The sequence below is a fragment of the Hydra vulgaris genome, chromosome 02, assembly GCF_038396675.1.
Source record: "Hydra vulgaris chromosome 02, alternate assembly HydraT2T_AEP".
Lineage (NCBI taxonomy): Eukaryota > Metazoa > Cnidaria > Hydrozoa > Anthoathecata > Hydridae > Hydra > Hydra vulgaris.
Window position 1 is genome coordinate 56,279,388 of NC_088921.1, and position 23,639 is coordinate 56,303,026.

The following is a 23,639-nucleotide window of genomic DNA, read 5'->3' on the forward strand; positions in this document are numbered from 1 at the left end:
TTATATAGTGCAGTTATATTTGCTTTCATAATGGGTATCCTCAGGAGTTATAATTTAAAGAATGTATCAATAATTCTCGATTTGAAAAAAATATATATTTTTCTTTTCCTTTGATAAACATGTTTTGAAAACTTATATTTAGTAGTTTAGTAATCTTTTCTCAATTATGATTTCACTGCTTAGTTGTCGCAGAGTTTTTATACAAGTCTTTTATGGATTGTTGTAAATTCATATATTTATATAATATTTTTTGGATTATTTTTAACTTTATTCACAATCATTAGTTTATACTTTTGTTTTGAAATTTCAAATGAAACTTTTTTTTAGATAACTGCTTACATTGGCTATGAAGATTTCAAAGTTCCATTTGCTAGAACATTTTCTGTATCTTAAATTCTGTTTATCTCTAATGAGTGAGGTGAGGTCTTTGTTAAGCCACAGATGTATTTTTTCAATGTTTAACCTTAATCCTAACTTCAATTGGCTTCTTTTTAAATTTTTGTATCTGATTTCCATGAATACTATACCAAAAGGGATCTGTCTTGAGGGCATTATTCAGTTTATTTCACTCTGTTCGGAGTATGAAATCTTGTTGATGTTCAGCATCTGTTAAATATTTTCAAAACTCGAAAGCAATTCCAATTTTTTGGATGAATGTTTTGTAGATTGGATGATGTTTTGAAGATTAGAATCAGCCAAGTATACAAACAAAGAGTCTGGGCTGGTCAGACATTTTCATTACTTAATCGTTTGCACAATCGCAAAATTTATCATACTTTTTTTTTTAATTCTTTTCATTTATTCGATCGAAAAGTGTTGAGAAGAATTTTAAAACTTTCCCCCACCACTCATGCAATACTTTTGAAATTCCTGAATGGATTCTTTGCTCAAAGGCTGGCAAAAATTGTCAGTCTATTATTTGATGATAGCTACCGTTTACAGTTGATTACCTCCGCCTGAGATTGGTAATAATAACAATAACAACTATTACTTATAAACACAAATACAACAAGTGTTTAGACATGTTCTAATAAAATTATCATTTTTATTAGGAGAGTGATTAAATGCAATGTTTTAAAAAATAATTATTTAAATTTATTGAAAAAAAGTTAACTTTTAAAAAAAAAAAGAGAAGGAAATCTAAAACAGACAACAAGAAAATTTAATTTTAATTAAAATATTATTTTTATAATAAATCATTATTAAAGCAAATTCAAATTGTTTCAACAAAATAGTTTTTGCTATATGATGATAGTCTAAAATTTTTTTTTAATAATTTGATTAAATTAATTTTGAAGCAAATTTTCTTGCATTCATGTATTGGTATTATTTTAAAAATTCAGTATTCACATTCCATTTATTCTTCTTGTTGTAGTTTATTATAAATTTTTTGGAGATTAATATTATCTTTAAATAAAGAAATTCTTATTTTTTTAAAACAAAAGTAACAGAATTTATAAAAATTTCAACTTAAAAACTTTTGCTCTAAAAATATTTTGACTTTTATGAAAACAATTTAATTAAAGTAAAAAATCTAAAACAACTGCAAATACTCAAAGAAAATACTTAAAGAAAACTGATTTCAAAATTTTGTTTTGTGTTTGCAATACCTTTGAAAAAATAAATCTTTCTATGCTCATGGACATCATACCATTTAAATGCACCATTAATAGAACTAGGTAACCCTTTCCAATGAGTAGTTATTTTCTTTTCATAATTAAATTTATATTTCATTGTTGATAATTCCAAAGTATATTTCCAATAATAATCACCTTATAAAAAAAAAAAGAAGATAAAAAAAGTTTAAACTTTTTTCTTGGACTTGGTAAATAAAAACAAAATAAATAAATAAACCTTTAAATAAAAAAACATGACAGTCTATTGATAATGCTGCATCCACATCTCGAAAACCTTTGTCTAAATTTTCAAATCCATCTGTAATTTTTCTAGGAGCTATGTCCAATGAATAGTTCTTGAATACAGAATAACTAAAAAAATTTAAATCCTCAATAATAATAATAAACATCATTGCTATGACCAAAATTAAAAAAAACAAAAAACAAAAACGAAAAACAAAACAACTATGATAATTTCTTATACCATAGTTAAAGTTTTTATTATATACTTATTCAATTCTAAATTATTTTATTAAGCATGATAACAGTATAATAAAGGTAATATAACAATGTTTCAAGACAATGTAAATCAAAGTAAAAAAAAAGAAAAATTTATACCATAATTTTTTTCACTTATTATTTAACAAAAACATTTAAATTATTTTTTTAATTTATGTTTGGTTTTTCAAGATCTAGAAACTAATTAAAGGTAAACCATTTAATTAATTAGATTAATTACATACATACATACCAGAGTTGAAAAAAAACTATTTTTAAAAGACACACCAAAAACCATGGGTTTTTTAAAAAAAGATGACAAAAAAACTAAGGTTTTTTTTGGGTTTAAACTCCTATTTTGTAATAAGCCATCAACATTTTCAATTCAAAAAAAGCATTAGACATTGTACTTGAACAAATTATATTTCCTTTTAGTATTATAACTATAGTTCATCAATCAATACATCATTATTTAATGTTCTGTATATAAAAACAAACTTTGCCGCTTTTACTACTTCCATCTTGTTTCTTAACTTGGTTAAAACCACAGTTTAATCCAGTCTTGTGTGTGTGTGAGTGAGTGAGTGAGTGAGTGAGTGAGTGTGTGTGTGTGTGTGTGTGTGTGTGTGTGTGTGTGTGTGTGTGTGTGTGTGTGTGTATATATATATATATATATATATACATATATATATATATATATAAATTAGTAAAAAACACTTATCTAACTTTTTCTTCTACCTGAAGTTTCACCATTGCTGGATCATCAGGAAGAGGACTCTTCCAGATGATCCAGCAATGGTGAAACTTTAAGTAGAAGAAAAAGTTAAATAAGTGTTTTTTACTAATTTATTATTGGTCTGTTCTTTAAGAACATTGAGCACTCTAATTGTTAAATACACTAACATAATTTACATATATATATATATATATATATATATATATATATATATATATATATATATATATATATATATATATATATATATATATATATATATATATATATATATATATATATATATATATATATATATATTTATATATATATATATATATATATATATATATATATATATATATATATATATATATATATATGTATATATATATGTATATATATATATGTATATATATATATATATATATATATATATATATATATATATGTATATATATATATATGTATATATATATATATATATATACAGTGGTTGGCCATCACATTCGGACTACTTGTAAACTTTTTGTAAAACCGTATAAAAATGAATTTTCAGGCAAAAAGAAAAACAATGGTTCAATTTAAAGCTTGTTCTTTTATTTATAGTTATAAGTTATACTTGATGAAAAATAAACAAATAAATTTAAACACTTTGAACATTTATTGGTTATGACAGTAAATTATATTAAATGTATAAAGTATTAAAATTTTCTAAAACCGTCTTTATTTGCAATTTAATAGCATCAGATGCAATAACTGTATCTGATGTGTTGTGGCAAGCTTGCAATTGATTTCTTTATAGTTTCTGTCAGAGTTGTTAGTCCTTGGCCTCGGTCTTGGCCTGGCCTTAAGGCCAAATATTGAGGCGTTGGCCTTGGTCTTGGCCTTGGCCTTAAAAAAACAAACATATTTTCTTATTGATTTTGTTGAATTCTGCGCATAACCTTGGTCTATTTTCACAAAATGTGGTTTTATTGTCACAGCACTTGCTACTTACAGTTTTTTTAATAATTGGCCTTATCGTAAGGCAAAAAAAACTTAATTTCATAAGTTTTGATATTTTAGTTTTATTATTTAAGAATAATTTATTTCATAAAGAAACAAATTTTTTTAAAAAATTGGTTTGCAAAATGGTTCAAAATCAGATGTAAAATACAAAGAAAATAAATCAAAACCGATTTTTTTTCAATGACAGACTTCTCTTAAAATCAGTAGAAATGTAATAAAAATGAAATCAATAGAAATAGCACTTTGATTTTATCTTTTCAAAATTAAATGCAATAAGTTTTTAGAAGTGTCTTTTAAACCTTATTTTATCTACATTGCATTACTTTCAATTTACACTTCTAAGATCAACAAGACTATTGGCAGGTGTATATTGTGCCTGTTGCAGAGGTGAAATTCAAATCATGGTAAAACCTTAAAGGTGTTTGGTGCTGGTGTTAGCACCTTTTGACCGAGATCACAATATAAAAATCGTAAAAAGTTCTGCAAAGGAAGGTTCAAAAAAATGTAAAAACGGATCGAATCCTTCTGAAAGCAGTTTTTGATAATAAAGACTAGCCACTAGGTTTTGAGTTGTATATTTCACCAGACTACTGGTTAATTTTTTATATTTTAAGTCATAGTTTGAAAAACTGCCTACGGATGAGACTCCCTCAGACTTTTTGGATACAAAGTTGTCAATAACTCACCAGAACTAACAGCAAAATTGTAAATCTATTGACCATAGTTTGAAAAATTTATTTCTCAAAACAAGAAATATATTTCTTGTTTTATAAATTAAATGCAGGGTAGGACATTTATTTCTTAAAACAAGAAACATATTTCTTTTTTTAAAATATTTTGTAATAAAAAATTCAATTTTGCTGTGCTTACAGTAAAATTTATTCAAAATAATGTAGAGAGTGCGATGAGCTTGAAGAAGCTTCAGAAGCTACTTCAAATAAAGAGTTTTTGTAAAAAAACATTAAAAAAGAAGAAGAGTGGATTCAAGGAGCTAGCTATAGTGACTGCTTTCTTGTTATTGAATGATTCTAATAATTTGAATTTTGATCCGATGCCTAACTGCAAACTGTGAACCTAAAAAGTACATTTAAAAATTAGTTTTTACAAATTTTCTTGAGATATTTGTCTTAAGCTGAAAATTTATATGTATATAAATATTTATTATACATTTGCAGTGTTTAAACGCTGAATTCTGAAGCAAATTTGCTTCAGAAACAAGAGATCTGTGGCAGTGACGGATTCAGTATTTTTTGGTGTTTGAGCTAACATGGAGCAAAATCCAAATATTTTATGTTTATACTTATGTCAAATAAGCTTTTTAAAAAGTTGCAATAATTGAAGGCTGGGCTGGGAACAAAAAAGCCCTAAAATTTTATCTCCCCTGCCCCAAACATGTAAACAAAAAGTTGACGAAATAATTTTTTTGCTATTCTTAACTAAAATGATATTAACCAATAAATTTTAAGTTTCATAATACTATCTCTTAGTGTTCAAAAAATATGACCATATATAATTTGTAACCTCCTAAGATTGAGGAGGGTTTAAACTTTATATGGTCATAGTTTATGAACACTAAGAGATAATACTATGAAACCAACTTATTTTACCAACTTGTTGCTCTCATGTTTGGGGCAAGTGGGATGAAATTTTAGGGCTTTTTTTGTTCCCAGCCTCCAATCATTGCAATATTTTGCAAAGCATCATTATTTGACATAAGTATAAACAATGTATAAGTATAATACAAATGTTTTGGAGAATGTCTGTTAGCTATCTCAAACACCAAAAAATGCTGGATCCTTCACTGAACTGTGGTTCAATGCCTACTTTAGACTTTTTTTCGACTTCGAACAATCGGCGTGAATACTTCTATCAAGAAAAACTAAAAACTAAAAAATTTTTTTATATAAAAATGACCTCTACGCCACTCATTAGCCACTAGGTAGATAAATATATATAAAATATCATCTAATATCATCAATGAGAACTATTGTTTAGCCGGGACCTGGGTTGTAGAAATCCCTAAATTTGGCCCCAGTCACTTCCTAGGTGCAATGCTGCATGCTGAAAAGTCATGCATATCAGTCGATTGAGTTTAATTTGTTGATAGGCTTGTAATGTTGCATAAAGTCTGTCTTCAAGAGCTTTATCAGTCAATTTTCTTTACATCAACTAAAAAGTAAGAGTTCCAAGCATGTATAGCAAACTCCAAATATGGTCTGATAAATATTGTACAAGATCTTTTTTATATGGTGGAGTCTCTTTATACAAAAATGTATTTAAGATTTCCAAGGCTTTTGTTTGTTTTAACTGCTACTATGTTGTGCTGTTGTGCACATTTTAGATCCTCATAAATTTAAACTCTAAGATTTTTTTTAGAATTAATGACTCCTAAAACTAATCTGATAACTGTGCTGTACTCTCTAATTTTGTCTATAAGTAATCATATTTCATCAGTTCAGACTAAACACATGTCTCTAAATATAAGATTTTTTTACATTCTTTTCTATTAGCCAGGTTAGCATACATTTAACAGATTGTAAAACAGCTGTCTCTATTGTTTCCATCAAGTTTCATAAGCTTTGAGCCATCTGGCATTGTTCCTTTTGCATATTGCTGATGTGATGCAAACTTATAAATCTTTAATTAAAATGTAGCAAAAAATGCTGTTTGCAAAACAGAATTTTTTGTAATTCGTAAGTTATTCATGGAATTTCACATGTCGAAATTCCACGAATTATGTCAACCCAGCTTGAAAGTGAATTTCCAAGAATTACTTGTTTACATTTTATCAATTTAGCTTTGACCCAATTAAAAAGGTCAAGATTTTGTAGCAATTTAATATTTAAAATTTTAACAAATGCATTTTAATAAGTTTTTAGCTGTTTAAAGTCTCTTTTTTATATTTTGAGTCAAGAAGTGAAATTGAACAATCTTTTCTTTTGCTTTTGAACAGTAAAAATCAGTAAGAATGAAGTAAGAAAATCTAAAGGACAGATATCCAAATGAGTAGTAAGACTTATACTAAGTAGAAATGTAAAATGCAGCTATTAATGCAGAACATGCTTTCAAAGGGTGTAGCGGAATAGTGTTGCAAAATTTTGATTGTCGCAAATTTTATTGTTGAAAATGTAAAAATGGAATAGTGTCGCAAATTGTCGCATTATTGATTGTTAAATAACAGAATAAGGAATAATGTCGCAAAAGAGTTTAATGAATAGCGTCGAAAACAAAAAAAAGGATTAGTGTTGCAAATGAATTCAATGAATAGTGTCAAAAACAGTAACAAGGAATAATGTCCTAAAGGAGTTGAATGAATAGTAACAAAAATAAAATAATAATTAATAATAATAATAACAATAAATCTGTATTTAGATATCATGTTTGGTGTCATAATGAAATAGCCTGCTGCCAGAGGCTTCAGTACATACATCGAGTATAAATTGTCTGACCCGTAAGGGAGTGCTGCTACATCGACTGAGGGTTTAGCATCTTTTCTTTTGTTTTCCACACTATTCATTAAATTCATTTGCGACACTATTCCATTTTTGCAACATTAGGCCTTTTTAGTATATTTAATACTATTCTGAATTTCATTTTTCGACACTATTCCTGTCACCCTTTCAAAAAAACTAATTTTATCATCACCTAACTGGCTTGATTCTGTTAGCACAATAAATGTATTTTTAGGTGCACATTTAATGTGCAAATATATTTTAATTTAATCTTATTAATCTAAGGGGAATTTTAAAACAAAGAAAAGGGCATAAAATTTTTCTATATTTATTCTATATTTGCATTTCTAAAATGAAGTTACAAACATTGAAAAATATATAGACATCTTAAGCAATACACAACCTTACAGTTCTTTAGTTTTTTAGCAATATTCAGGATGATCCAAATTTTTTTTGTAAGAATTTGTTTCCCTAATAAAATCTACATGAACTAATTCTGACCTGTGCTCACTCCAAAGCTTAGGACCTCATAAAATTATTTTTTAATAATTTAAAAAAATGCAAAAATATGCATCAAAGGACTAGATTGGGCTGTCAAGCCCAACCTAGTCCAGCTGTCAAGCCCAAGTGAAATAAAGACAAAATTAGTAAAAGAAAATTATAAAATATATTCTCATAAAATTTCTTTTAAATAAACATAAGTATGTGCTTAATGAAAGCATGAACTTTAGAAGTAATTGAAATTCCAGGGAATTTGTTCTTTTTAGAAAATATAAAATCTTTATATAAGGAATCGATGACATAATAACATTGTTTAAGTGATGCCTACATTAATTTCAATTAAACTCTCCTCAAAGTATAAGTAGCCTGAAAATGGTATGTTTGTTTTACCAGTTAAAAATGGTTTGTACCAGTTTGAAAGAGCAAGAGATGCTTTGACTAAGTATTGTTAGTCAAATGATTAAATAGCCTGTTGGTAATTCCATAAACTTTTTGATTTCCAGAAAAAAATTAAAACATCAAAGAAATTCAATTTCTGATTTATTTCTTCTTCTTTAGTGGACTCAAGGTTGGTTATTAAGAAAGTATTTTGAATCTTTATTCTTTATTCTACAAAATAAAAATAAAAATACAAAAGATATTGTCTACATATCTTTGTTATAAAACTACATTTTTGCAAATACCAATTGTTGCCATATGACACTATACAAAAAGAATTTTTAAACATCTCAGCTCTAATAAAATTTCACGAGTAAACATCTCTCATCATCTCCTAAATGTAAAAATTCTGTAAGTACTAACTTACTCTTCATTTTTGACAGAGCATCCTTTTTAAAAATAATTTGATAATTTTTTCTCTCTTATTTTCTATCTTTAACATATATGAGGTTTTACACCTTTTTAACTAACAAAAACTTGTCAACACTGAACTCTTGTTGTATTGCGCATTTACCATGTGACAAGAAAAAAAAATTAGCACAAAATATTCCACAATGTAAAATACTTCAAAGTTTTGTGTAAAACAAAAAATACCAAAAAGTTTTTTTAACAGTCTGCACCAACAAATTCATTGTATTGTTTTGCATCAATTTTATCCATTTCTATTTGCACAGTCTCTCAGCAAAACACTTGGTTAGTTGATTGGTTACTTACATTTGGTTACTTAGATTTGGTCTACTTGATTAGTTACTTAAGATAAGTTATTTTATTGTTGTTATGGTATTGAACGGGTTTTTTTTTAATGTTTGGTTTGAAAATAAATTTCATCAAAGTTTGTTACATTTTCTTAAATGTTACTGTTACAATTCTTTTTATTGTTTAACCATTCTGTTTAAAAATCATTTTAGTTATATATTATATTTTTTAAATAAGTAAAATACATTGATAATATTGACAGCAACATTAAACAAACTATTTTTTGCATCTTAGAAAATACAGAATTATCATATGCAGCATAAATATATATAACAGTGAAACTAATAACTTTGTAAAAAAACAACATGATAACAGAGTGTTTAACTAATTCAGAAAAAAGTTTCAGGAATCATTGTTATAAAGGGGTGTATGTCTGGGACTTTTTCAAAACCTAAACTCCAAGATCTAGGTTTTCTGTGTTTTCAAGGTTTACTGAAATTAAATGTTTATACGTGAAATTAGGTGTTTATACAGTTACTTATATCTACATATAAGTAACTGTACTACTGTACTACTAAACATTCTTAAAATCTTATAAAACTTTACAAAATTTCAGAATATATTGATTGATTGTGAGGAAAAAACATACTTTTACCAATTAATAAAACAGAAACTTGTAAAACCATTTTCAATTTATGAACAAATATTAAACCACAACTTAACAAATAGAGTCAAGTAAACAGAAAGCTATGTCAACTCATTCGAAAATATGAAAAAATATGAAAATAGGTTCATTCATAGTCTAGGTTCACAATAAAATATTATAAATAATGACATCATAAAGCCAAGATCAGCAAAAAACAAAATAATTTATTGGTGAAAATAAATATGAGATAATGATTGATTTTAATCTTTGAAAAAACTAAAAAATTAACAAATACTAACCTATCACCGTAAAAAAAGAAATGAAATTTGTCTCCTCTTGTAAAAACAGCATCAACATAGGGAACTCTCTCAAATTTTGAAGATACAGAAAACGGTCCTTCTGCAATACCAAAATCATCAGAATTTAATACATAATACTTGTCTTTATTGAACACCAAAGTGTTTTTTATATTTCCTTCACTTATCTGTATAGATGCATCAACAGTAGTAGGACAAACAATTTTAGGACGCACAGTTGTAGTCATAATGGAGTCATTTATCGCAGGTAAAACTTTACGACCTATATAAAAACATTTAATTTGTTAATTTAAAACAATTGCTAATAATTAAATAACAATAGTTTTTTTAAAGCAATTTGTACATACACAAAATATAGTAAAAGTAATGCTGAATATATTATTGAATCCCAAATGGATCACTTTAAAGTGATCTTTAAGTGATCGAGTCCTCATATGGATCACTTTAAAGTGATCTTTAAGTGATCGAGCCTCATATGAATCACTTTAAAGTGATCTTTAAGTGATCGAGTCCTCATATGAATCACTTTAAAAAGATCTTTAAGTGATTGAGCCTCATATGAATCACTTTAAAGTGATCTTTAAGTGATCGAGTCCTCATATGAATCACTTTAAAGTGATCTTTAAGTGATCGAGTAGTCCTCATATGAATCACTTTGTTTTAATTTAATTTTTATTGTACATGTTCAATAGAAATAACTTAAAAAAAAAAGGAAAGGAAAAAATAAAAAAAACAACAACACAATTTAAGGTGAAAATGTAATAATTTAATTAAAAAAGACAATATTGAGAAATTATTTAAACCATTTTAAAATTTTTAAATAGTGGTCAAAAATTGCTTATAGGAACTAAACGAAAAAATGATGGAAGAACTTTTTGATTTGTTTTTTTAATGACGAACTTTTGTAACATTTTGTTTTATTTACCTATTTGCATTAGATTATTGTTTTACTTAAACTCAGAGCTGTTGTTTCTGATGTAACTTTGTTGAGTTTAGACTGTTGTTTCTGATGTAACTTTGTTGAGTTTAGACTGTTGTTTCTGATGTAACTTTGTTGAGTTAGACTGTTGTTTCTGATGTAACTTTGTTGAGTTTAGACTGTTGTTTCTGATGTAACTTTGTTGAGTTTAGACTGTTGTTTCTGATGTAACTTTGTTGAGTTAGACTGTTGTTTCTGATGTAACTTTGTTGAGTTGTGACTGTTGTTTCTGATGTAACTTTGTTGAGTTAGACTGTTGTTTCTGATGTAACTTTGTTGAGTTAGACTGTTGTTTCTGATGTAACTTTGTTGAGTTAGACTGTTGTTTCTGATGTAACTTTGTTGAGTTAGACTGTTGTTTCTGATGTAACTTTGTTGAGTTAGACTGTTGTTTCTGATGTAACTTTGTTGAGTTTTTTTTGACTGTTGGATTGCAAAAATATATATAAAAGCTTTTTATATTTATTTATTTTTTTATATTTCACTTTTGTATTAACCATTTTAATTTTTAACTTTTCAATTTTATATACTTTATTTAATTATTTAGTTTTTTTTTTTTTATAAAAACAAATCAACAAAGAACAAAAAATTACATTTAAATTATTTAAAGTCATCAAAATGATTCAATGTCATTAAAATTTATTAAAAAGATATACATACATACACAATTACATACATTTTAAATTTTAGATTTAAAGACTTTCCTAATATTTGCATGAAGACTGATTGTATAAAGACTGATTGTATGAAGACTGATTGTATGAAGACTGATTGTATGAAGACTGATTGTATGAAGACTGATTGTATGAAGACTGATTGGGCAAAAGTTGGAGATATTTGTGATTTTTTTTTAAAAACATCTTCACTTCCAACAAGGCTGCAAGCAACCACTAATTAAAGTTGGAAGTTACTGGAAGAAAAAAGATGAAGATTGAAGAGCAAGATAACAATTGACAGATGACTTAAAGGATTGCAAATTATATGAATCAGGAAAGCAAGATAAAGGAAGCAAATTCCAAAGAACTGATGTTTGAGGAAAAAAACTAGATGAATAAGAGTTTTTGGAGCACTTAGGAACAGTCACAAAAAAAGGATGAGACTTAATTGAATGATGAGTAACACGAGAATGAATTTTAGTAGATGGCACAAGAAACGCTAGCTCTTTGGAGCAGTGCCCATTATAGTATTTGTAGAAAAGAGAAAGAGAAGTAACATTACGATGATGTGATAATGGTTGGAGGTAGGCTGCAAAAGTAGGTCCAACTATGCTTACAATGCGATTTTGCACCTTGTCTAAAAGAGAAAGCGCACCATTAGAAGATCTGCCCCAGATATGGCAACAGTATTCCATAGAAGGCCGGGTTTGAGATTTAAAGAGATAGAGAATAGAATCCAAAATAAGAAAGTGTCAAGCTCAAAAAAGAGATGCAACCTTAGGAGATGCTAATTTTGCAACAGATTTGATATATGGTTTCCAAGAAAGATGGGAAGTAAGAGTTAATCCTAGAAGATGAAGGGTAGATGACTCATCGAGTACATTACAGTTCATAAATATAGAAAGATCTAAATTATTGCGATAGCGATTGGCTGAAAAAAATTGAGTTTATCTGGATTGAAGTTCACCAGCCACTGTTAGCCCCATGCTGAAGCAGAAGTGAGATCCTTTTCAAGCTCAAATGCCCCCTCCAAGCAATCAGAGAGTGTTGGCTTCTTATTACGACAAAAATAAATGGTAGTATCATCAGCAAACAATGCCACCTTAGATGTAAGAATATCTGGAAGATTGTTAATGTAAATTAAAAAGTGCATAGGGTCAAGGATAGAACCTTGAGGAACCCCTGAAGTTACAGAATAAGAAGAAGAGTGCTGTCCATCGAGGACAACTTTTATACTACGATTGAAAAGGAAGGATTCAATAATCTTGAATATGTTACCAGATACACCGTAAGAAGAGAGCTTATGGAGAAGACCAGCATGCCAAACTTTATCAAAAGCTTTAGAAATGTCAAGAGCGATAACCTTAACCTCTCCACCTTTATCTAATGTACGATAAAACCTACCGGTTATTACTGTTGGCAAATCAGCTGAAGAATAGTTAGTTAGCAGTTATAGTTAGACGAAGCAGATCACTCTCCAGAATTTTTGAAAATAGGGATAACAGATGCTGCTTTCCAGCAGACTGGAAAACAAGATTCGGATAAGCACTTGTTGAATAGTTTTGAGAGTATAGACAATTGCTCCGGAGAACACTTCTGCAAGACTATAACAGATATGTTCATCAACCTGTTAGTTGGCAATATCAGGTAGAATGCAACTAGTGGAACGTTGGTATTGATGAAAAGTTCTTAGCAAACATTTCAGCTTTGTCTTAAAGTGAGGTGACAAAGTCTGAACCATACAAGAGAGGTGGAATTAAAGATTTACCCTTATTATTAATACTATTAGAGATTCTCCAGAAGTCACAAGAGCCTATTTTTGAGATGAGATACAAGATTTCATGACCTGAGAATAGTGGACTTTGGGGTTAGACAAAACCTTTTTACAATGGTTTCTAACAGTAATAAACAGATGTCTGTTTTCTGGAGAAATGTTTTGCTGATAGATATGGAAGTAATGGGAAACCTGACTACCAGCCGGCCTCAGAACCATAAAACTGAGTTTTAGAGCTGTACCCTCATTAGGAAAAAATAGAATGAGTTGCCTAGTCATAAAAACAGAGACACAAGCAAAACCTATGCATTGAGTCAACAAGATCCAGCATTCAACATCCTAAACTGGAAACAATGTATTAAAAATACATCTGCACCAGCCTAATAGATGAAGGAGGGGTGCGAGGCTGGTCAACAGATAGAATCTATTTACCCCTTAATTACATAAAATGTAAAAAAAAACAACATATAACATAAATATAAAATATATTATAAAAAAAAAGCAACTTAGTAGCAAACTTAAAACATAACTCAAAATACAAAATAATGACAGAACGCTATATACAGTATCGGACAAAATATGGTGGACATACTCAAATTAAAAAAAAAAGTTGATCATAAACTGAAAAAAAGTGATAAAACAATTGACATATTAATTTTTAAATAGTCTATTATGTTGTTAACAAAATTTAAAACTTTTGAATCATACTAAAAATCACCAAAAAAGTTTTACCACAAATTTCCTTAACAAACTACATTTTTCTATGAACAAAACAAGGTGGACATTCAAAAAATCGACTGAAAATTCAAAAAATTTCAAAAATTAACTTATTATTTTTCGAAAAACTTCAAAAATTAACTTAATATTTGGTAGGACCTCCTTTACTTTCAATTACTGCTTTCATTCTTCAAGGCATAAACTCAATTAATGAGTCAACAATTCTCACATCAATCTCTTGCCAGGCCTTCTCGCTTTGTTCAAATAATTCCTCACTGGTCTTTACATTTGCATGCTCAATTTTATTGTCAATTATTTCCCAGAAATTTTTTATGGGATTCAGATCAGGGCTTTGTGCAAACCACTCTAATACGGTGATATTCTTGTCCTTGAACCACTATTTTACAATTTCTGACGTATGTTTGAGGTCATTGTCTTGTTGATAAATTCATTTAGATGCATCTCCCATTCAGCATGTGGTAACATAACATCTTTCATTATATTATTGTACACATTAATTTTGTGAATAGGACCAGGTCCTAGTGTTGAGAAACATCCCCAAGCCATAGCAGATGTTCCATGCTTAACACTCTTTTTGGTATATTTATTATTGTATCTGGTGTTATTTGGTCTCCAGACTCGCTTCTTGCCGTTGTTTCCAAAAAGGTTATATTTTGATTTACATGAAATATTATTAAAGATTTTAAAAGCAGAAAACGTCAAGCTGAAATTTGTAGAAAATATTTTATAGCTAAATAGACTGTAAGCAAAACTGTCAAATCATTTGGATATTGTGACTGCTATAAAACAAACCATCAGGGCAGACGTCCAAGAAAAAGATCACAAAGACTAGATTGAAGAATTATTAAAGTGCTTAAAAAAGATCCATTTTTATCATCCACAAAATTAACCGAAAAACTTGAACTACAAATCTCTAATCGCACTGTTAACAAAACTAACAGCTAACGAAGCTCTAGCTAACAAAGCTTGTTTTCTCGAATGCCTGCCAAAAAACTTCTTTTAAAAATAGAAAGCTAAGACTTGCGTTTGCCAAAGCAAACTTTTTAGTGATATATCATGAGTTAAATTTATTTTTAGTTTAATTAAAAAAATTATTGGTCAGACATTCTAAAATCTATTTTATTATTTTAGAGTACTGTTATGATAAAAGTGAAAACAAAAGAATACGGTAAATTAAATAAAGACAATGAAATCTTATAAAAAAAGCATCGTTTTGATTTGTCCACCTTGCTTTGTCCAAAGAAAAATGCTGTTTGTTGAGAAAAACGTGTTATAAATTTTTTTTGTGATTCTTAGTATGGTTCAAACGTTTTAAATTTTGTTAAGAACATGATAAACTATTTAAAAATTAATACATACAATTGTTTTACTATTTTTTTTTTAGCTTTTGATCAACTTTTGTTCTAAATTTGAGTTTGTCCACCATATTTTGTCCGATACTGTGTATATATATATATATATATATATATATATATATATATATATATATATATATATATATATATATATATATCAATTTATAGAAAAAAATATTTTACAGGAAGTTATAAATTATTATAAAAAATTTTTTAATTACTATATTTTTTTGTTAACAGGAAGTTACAAAAAGTAATTATTAAATAAATTTCTTTGGAATGGGAATAGTTTAATTTGGTCATTTGTTTTTATAATTTTTTAAGAGGTATTTATTTTCGTGCCTACATTTAGAAATTAACTCAGATTTTTTATTTAATAAATTTTCTTGATTTAAATGAGTAATTATTTCAAACTTTTCTTGCAAACATAGCATACATTTTTTGGAAATGTTATTATAGGCAGGGGCAGATTTTAGAATAGACCATTGTAAATTAAATTTTTTTTTCTTTTTTTTAAATCCCAAATATATTTTGACAGCTTAGTCTCTTTTGAATATTTTTTGTGTTTAAACGATTGTTTGTGGTTGGCATAACGTTTTTTCCATTCCCCCTCGGTTAAGCCAATGGTTAAAGCAATGGTGAAACTTAAAGTAGAAGATAAAAGTTAGATAAGTGTTTTTTACTAATTTATTATTGCTCTGTTCTTTAAGAACATTGAGCACTCTATTTGTAAAATACACTAACATAATTTACATATATACATATATATATATATATATATATATATATATATATATATATATATATATATATATATATATATATATATATATATATATATATATATATATATATATATATATATATATATATATATATATATATATATATATATATATATATATATATATATATATATATATATATATATATATATATATATATATATATATATATATATATATATATATGTAAATATTTCATTATTTACATATAGGTTAGTTATACTACTTAATCTCAGTTTTTTCATTTTTCTTTTTTCATAGTTTCAAGTCATAAGGAAGTCAATAACTGTAAATTCCGAAAAAATAAAACACTAGTACTTGCCATTTGAAAAAGAAATAAAAAAGAAACAGTGTATATTGTAGCAATATGAAAGTTGTTGATGTCTAAAATTGCTATTAATTGCTATCAAGATGATTTTATATATCTAAGTAATTCATAATTGATAATTAACATATATTAACAGTTATAATAATAATAATAATAATAAATTGATAATTACTCATTTAATTAACATATATATAACATTTATTAACAATTGTATCTAAGTAATGAAGAAAATATGGGTTTCTCTAGATGTAATAGACCAGGCACTTTTGTACATTTTTACAAATACAAATTTTTTTACTCTTAAAAACTTGTAATTTATAGTATAATATTTTATAGTTTATAATTAGAACCCTGCAAATCTGCATTTTTAGTTTCGAATAGAATCATGAACTAAATCAGTATTACTAGGAAATCCAAGTTTAAGCATCTTTTTTCAAAAAAAAAACTTTATTTAAAATTTTTTTTTTGTCTGGATTAATTTTTCAGCAACTATTTGTAAGCAGTATTACAATTACTTTTGATTACAATTATATATAATAATACAATTATTTCAATTAAAATTATATATAATATTGTTTGGAAGCAGTATTACATTACTTTACTATGGCTTAGATAAACAAAAACATTTTGATAGCACCTTAGCATTGGATATCTGAAAAAATAACAACACTCACAAAATGAATAGTGATTTGATCAAAGCGACACTTGATTCGCAAATTGAATTGATTCGCAGAGCCCTTCTTATAATACTGATGTTATTTATTATAGTTTAATTTTTAATATTAAATAATAATGAAATATTTTACTAAAAAACTTTTTAAAGTTTTGTACTGCTGAACAAGAAAATCAGCTTCTTAAGGGAACAAGAAAATCAGCTTCCTAAAGTAACAGTTTTCGATAGACAGCAACTTACTAAGCCACATAGGATTGTTCAGTTTGCTGTATTTTGTTATACTCCATGGTGGCTGACTGCATCTATATCTTCAGCAGCTCCTATTAACAATTTAAATCTTATTAATTCATTATTAGAGTATAAAGCATTGATTAACTATTGCTAATGCTGCTCTGAAGCTTTTAGCAATCACATGTAGTACCTCAATGAGGACTTGGCTCCGCTGTCTTTTTTTAATAACAACTGGACACGCAAAGACAAAAGATTAAAAAAAAAATCGTTGAAAAAATTATATGACAGTAAATAAAAATATGAAATTCAAAAAGAAAATGGTTAGGGTTTGGTAAATCTATATTTCCAGTGCTTTCTGAATTGGCTGTAAAGAATTTGACTGATTTTATTGGTGAATCCTCCCTAGTATTTTTTACCACATTAAATATAAACAGCAGTTTTCTCAGGGAACCACTTACAAAATGGCAAAAAACCAAAAGTGTTTTTGCTTCAAAAAATGTGATTTTTAATGTGTTGTAAATGACTCTTCTGACCCTGGAGTAAAGCTTTGTAGTGACTTTGTGGAAACTGTTTAAAAAAAAAAAGTTCTAGAACATTATGCAAGTTGTAGAAAACAATAGAAATATGTTACGCAACCAAAGAGAAAGACACTTAAAGCCAATCAGATAATACATTGAATTTTGACCAAATTGTCTATATCTTTTAATTTTGATTTAATATTTTTATAGATCTTACAGATTTAAATTTACATTTACTGTACATGCAATTTAATTGTTAATATAACATCACCTTTTCTTGATGAAATTTGAATTTACTTTATATTTTTTAATTTAATGTTAAAACTTTTGACTTAATATGTTTATCATACAATATATATTTGAATTTCAATTCCTCATACTAGTATATCAAACTAGTGTTTGGAATGGGTTACAACACATTGTCTAAAAATGTTAAATTTATACTAAATAGACTGATTCCTTTGGTAGACTTCTGATCAAACAAGTTTTATTGAAGTAGTTTTTAACAAGGATACCATTTCACCAAAAACAAAGGGTCTAACTGAAAAAAAAAAAGATTAAGTTGTGTAAAAAAGGTGACCACACCTCTTCATTATGTTGAAAAACTTCAGATTTTCTACTATATGGTATACTTAAATTTAAACTTGCTACCGCTAAAGATTGTCTAATTAAGCTCAAATTTTGCCCAGTTCTTAGTTAGAAGTAACCTTCTAACCAAAAAAGTCAATATAGTTTACACAAAAATTATAGCGCAACAGGATAACCCAAATATATATGTATACATATATATTTTTTCATTTTTTAGGTGCCCTTAGAAGTCCTTATGGTCTTATCACAGAGCACCGCGGAAAAGCATTTAATAGGAAGTTCACACCTCTCTCCTAACCAATGTTGCAAAACTTGCCCAGAGGTGAGGTTTGAACCATGGATCTCACGTTTCTGAGGCAACAACTGCTCATTTGTGTATATATAAAATAACTTGTATATATATATACAATTTATATCGCATGTTAAGGTGAGCAGTCTGACGTCATACCGAAATAGGTTGCTGCTGGGGAATTCAGTACATACATCAATGGAAATAGGTAGAACATGCAAGGAAGTGCCGAAAATAAGATTGCTGCTCCAGCAACCTTTTTTTCAAAAAAATTTTTTCCTTTTGAAAAATGGAATAAAATAAGCAAAAGAGTTGATCAATTGCTGATCTATATACACTTTAGTATATTCATATTTAATATATTTGCATATATAGTGTAAAACAAAATATCTATTATAATGTTATAAGATTACAAATAATGTAATGGACATATTAAAAAAAGGGACGAATAAGAGCCTGAAATGATATCACATGCTGTGGATGACCATCCTAAATATGAATCCTGTTAGTTAAGATCTCCATGTATTAAGTGATACATGTGGTAGACAAAATAAGAATAATATCCTCATAAATTTTATTCCAAACCCTGATTATGTTGTTTTAAAAAGATTCCCAGTACAAAGTCATTCCATTCATCCAATGTAAACAAAATTTTGGAACAAAAAAGTGATTTATTGGAAAAAAGGGCCTACCTACATTCTGATAAGAATTACCGAAAGATGTAGAATGATGCAGAGAACGAAAAGGAGTAGAGAACGAAAAGGAGTAGAGAACGAAAAGGAGTAGAGAACGAAAAGGAGTAGAGAACTTAAAGATCTTTACTGTCAAAACCAGGGAATTTAGAGTAACAGATGAAATCCCCAATATCAATAAATTACTAAATAAAAGCTGCAATTTGTTAAATAAATATTCAACTTACACAATTTAGAGATCTATTAACAGATACATTCAAAATAAAACTTTTTAAAAAAAGTTATAGAAAAGTTTACTGATCAATTTATAAATTTAATGTTGATATGGTTGTTTACTACTTTTTATTTAAACTATAATTTTATATATTTAATTATATACATTTTAATTTCGTCATTGTTTTTTATTCATTATTAACTCTATTATTCTATTATACCTCATAAATTCTTAATTAATTTAATTTATATTAACTATAAAATAATATTATTTAATTAATATTAAGTTAAATACAAAATAGTAATTATAAAAAAAGTTTATAATTTTTATCTTCTTGCAAATTAAATTTATAAAAAAAGTTAAAAATAAATAATTACCGTAAAGTTTTTGAATTCCATCAATATCAAAAGATGTTAAATCCTCAACATGATGCATTTTTTCATAATATTCATACATAATGGTACCTTCTATATGAGAATGATCTAATCCAAGAGAGTGGCCTAGTTCATGAATTGCAATCAAAAACAAACTTATTTTGCCAGAACTATGAGCAACAGAGTAATTACCAGTAGAAAATTTTTGATCATCATTAAAATGACAGTCGCCATCTAAAGGTTCTATAAGAAAAGGTTGGTAAAAAATTTTTTTCTTTTAAATGGTTTTATGTCCATATTTACATACTTGTATGGTTTCAATGAGTTTTCATAACACCATTTGTTTTTAAAAGTAAAGAAAAAAAATTAAAACCACAAATTAAAAATACAATAAGTCAATAAACAACTGATTTATCTTAATACTTAAACAATTTGCTTTTGCTTATTTCTAAAAAACTACTATGATTTTAAAAGCAAATTTAAACCTCCATTTTTTAGTTAAATGGCAAGTAAAGTAAACAGATGGAAAAAATTTTAATAAGCAAATATTGCTACATCTTTGACATTAGCACCTTGTTTAAATTTGCTTTTTATCAATTATTTGGCTATATAATTATTATTTAATTATATATCAATTATTCTATATCAATTATTTGTGCAACCTCTTCTGTTTTGGGTGAAAGTGTTGATTCAGATGTCTTGTTTGAGTTTAAATCTAATATTATCAGTATTTCATTATTAATAGTGCTCGCTTTGTAAGCGAGAGGTTCGGAGTTCAACTCCCACCACGTCCCTGGAAGTACCGCGCTCAACTTATTTTCTCCGCGCAGCGGCCTTGCTCGGCAAGGTTTGTGTTTCGGAGTTAAAGAGTTGAGAGAGGGTTGCACCACGAATAACAACTAAAAAAAAAAAAAAAAACACAAAAAAATGAGTAGCCTCCTCGACTGTAGTGGCCCCCCTCGGGCCTTGGGGAGGTTTGTGTTTCGGAGTTAAAGAGTTGAGAGAGGGTTGCACCACGAATAACAACTAAAAAATAAAAAAAAACACAAAAAAATGAGTAGCCTCCTCGACTGTAGTGGCCCCCCTCGGGCCTTGGGGAGGTGAATAATCTAAAAAAAAAAAAAAATTGGTTTATTATGATCATTCTTTAAACTTTCTACCCAAAAATTTGCATTCTTTTTAATTAAAGACCAACATGATAAATAATTTCTGAACGTTGAACTACTAGTAAGCTTACTAAATACATCCTACCATTCATATATCATTATTGAAAAAATTCTACATTATATAAAGTCACCTGAAGTCGCAAAATGAGCACATACAGATATCCTTATTCAATAAACTTAACTACAGGGTGGCATATAAGTTGCTTTACCATTCTAAAAATACAATTTCTTTTCATGTTTTCCTGACTCATACAACCTTATCTTACTTTAAGTTAAGAAAAAAAAGAGAAAAAAACTCTTCAAAAAAGTGTTTCACTCTTTAGAGGAGATAAGTAGAGAAAGAGCAATTAAACAAAATTATCAAAATAAAAAAAAGTTAAATATAAATCTATTCTCCAAAAAAGTGTTTCACTCTTTAGAGGAGATAAGTAGAGAAAGAGCAATTAAACAAAATTATCAAAATAAAAAAAAGTTAAATATAAATCTATTTCAAAAACCTCCAAAATCTTTTTATTCAGGAGCTTCATGTTAAAAGTTGGTATAAGTTAAAAACTGAATTATTTGAGTTTATTTAAATTTTAGGATTTAGAGATTCTATTCAATTCTATTCAAAATATTATAACCTACTAAGTTTAAAAGTCTTTCTTTCTTACCAGGAACCAACTCTGAAAATCTACAAGCTCAGTAAGCTCTGTTGGCCAATGAATAACCTGTAGCTTTGGTTTCCTTGTATGAAACTGTTCATTGACACTCAATCAGCTTCTTCAAAATCTTCTTCTTTATCTCGTTATCAACATTGTCTAGGGCTAGGGCCAGAAAAACTAAGCATTCCATTAATTACTAATTATGTCACTGCATGCTGACAAGAAGACCTTTTCCTGGTACTTCTCTTTTTAAAAAGAATGCATTAAGTTTATAGAGTTTCTTGTAATCCCCCCTTTTAAATATCTCTTTAGTCAATGCCCTCTTGCTGAGCACCAGGTCTTCTCTTGCATGTGTAAAGATGACCGAACTTTTAGCTTATTCCAATCAAATATTTATCTTGTCCACCACCTTCCTAAAATTTACCCAGGCTTTCTGCATTCTTATGTAGAGTGCAATTTTAAGCCCATTTGTTGATTTGAGAAAATTAATAAATCTGAGCACATCTAACCAACCTAGGGAGCTTGGTAATAACTCATTTTAAATAATGAAATCATTCATTAAATCTTATTTTAATTTGTAGCAATGTATAAAATGCATCATGACAGTTAAATAATAAATATGTATGTACATATTTATTACACCTTAAGTATACCTCTCAAAAATGTGTAATATGGCAAAAAAAACAACAAGGTAATTAAATTTTAATTAAAAATTTAATTAAAAAACAACTTAAATTTACAGGTTACATGCTTTTTTATATATATGTCTAACAACTATAATAAAGTCTTGGATTTTGTTAAAAACTAGGAATACAATAAGCATATTGTGGAGGTACTCTAAACTACGTATGTTCTTGAGCACAATTCTAATAATACAATTTTTTTATTTACTTTTACCCTCAGGCAACTTCAGAGAATAGGAAAAACTTGAGAGGTATCCTTAAAAAAAAAGTAGGCTTTTGGGACACCATACTGCCGTGCTTGTTTGTGTGTTTATAATATAATGCCTATTTGCGTTGCATTGTTATTAGTGCTTACCTTTGTTAGATCTAGGATAAAATGCATGTGCATATCTGGTTTCACTAAAATCCTGATCAGTTTGACCAACATAATGTAATGATTTTTGAAAAGATATACGAATATCAGCAGATTCTGAATTAGATACTTCTATAAAGTTTAAATTAGTAACATCAGCCCATTTTTGAAAAGATTTCTGCATGATTTCTCGAACCTCAGTTGGTAAAATACCACCATTATTTCTGCCATCCACAAACCATGTTACTGTCTAAATCAATGACTGATGTTTAAAATTAAAATTTTAATAAATTAATGTTTTTATTAAAAGTTTAAATACATAATAATCATTACTCTTAAAAGTCTGAAAATTATGATCTATTTATACTTTTAATAAAAGCATTAATATTTAATATATCAATTTAAATATTAATACTCCAATTTAATGTTTGACAATTAATGCGCTTAGTTACTGTTTAATGTGCTTCGTTGCAATGGTTATAACAAATGTTATGCTAAAGTGTAATAGGCTATTTATGATAAGTCTAATTTAATGCACTTATTTATAATGATCAAGATTTGTTTTCTTGAGCAGTTTAATGACATCAAATTTGACTGTTTTAACGTGAACAAATTAGGTAACAGGTATATATAACTTTAATAATAATTTACTTTATTATTCATTTTTTAACTTTATTGTATTTTTTGTATCTAAATAATAATTCTATTTT

The 23,639-nt window shown here is 27.3% G+C and overlaps 1 protein-coding gene across 4 annotated transcripts in view; it reads right to left on the reverse strand.

The window, feature by feature from the left end:
- LOC101241586 (matrix metalloproteinase-19) overlaps positions 1-23,639 on the reverse strand; it is a 119,921-nt gene that overhangs the window by 8,241 nt on the left and 88,041 nt on the right. For all 4 annotated transcript variants that reach the window (XM_065791446.1, XM_065791447.1, XM_065791448.1 and 1 more), the window contains 5 exons: positions 22,933-23,179; positions 20,088-20,327; positions 9,873-10,152; positions 1,855-1,988; positions 1,611-1,772 (listed from right to left, as the gene is read on the reverse strand). In XM_065791446.1, the coding sequence (XP_065647518.1) occupies positions 1,611-1,772; positions 1,855-1,988; positions 9,873-10,152; positions 20,088-20,327; positions 22,933-23,179 (1,063 nt within the window). The remainder of the gene's footprint in view (positions 1-1,610; positions 1,773-1,854; positions 1,989-9,872; positions 10,153-20,087; positions 20,328-22,932; positions 23,180-23,639) is intronic.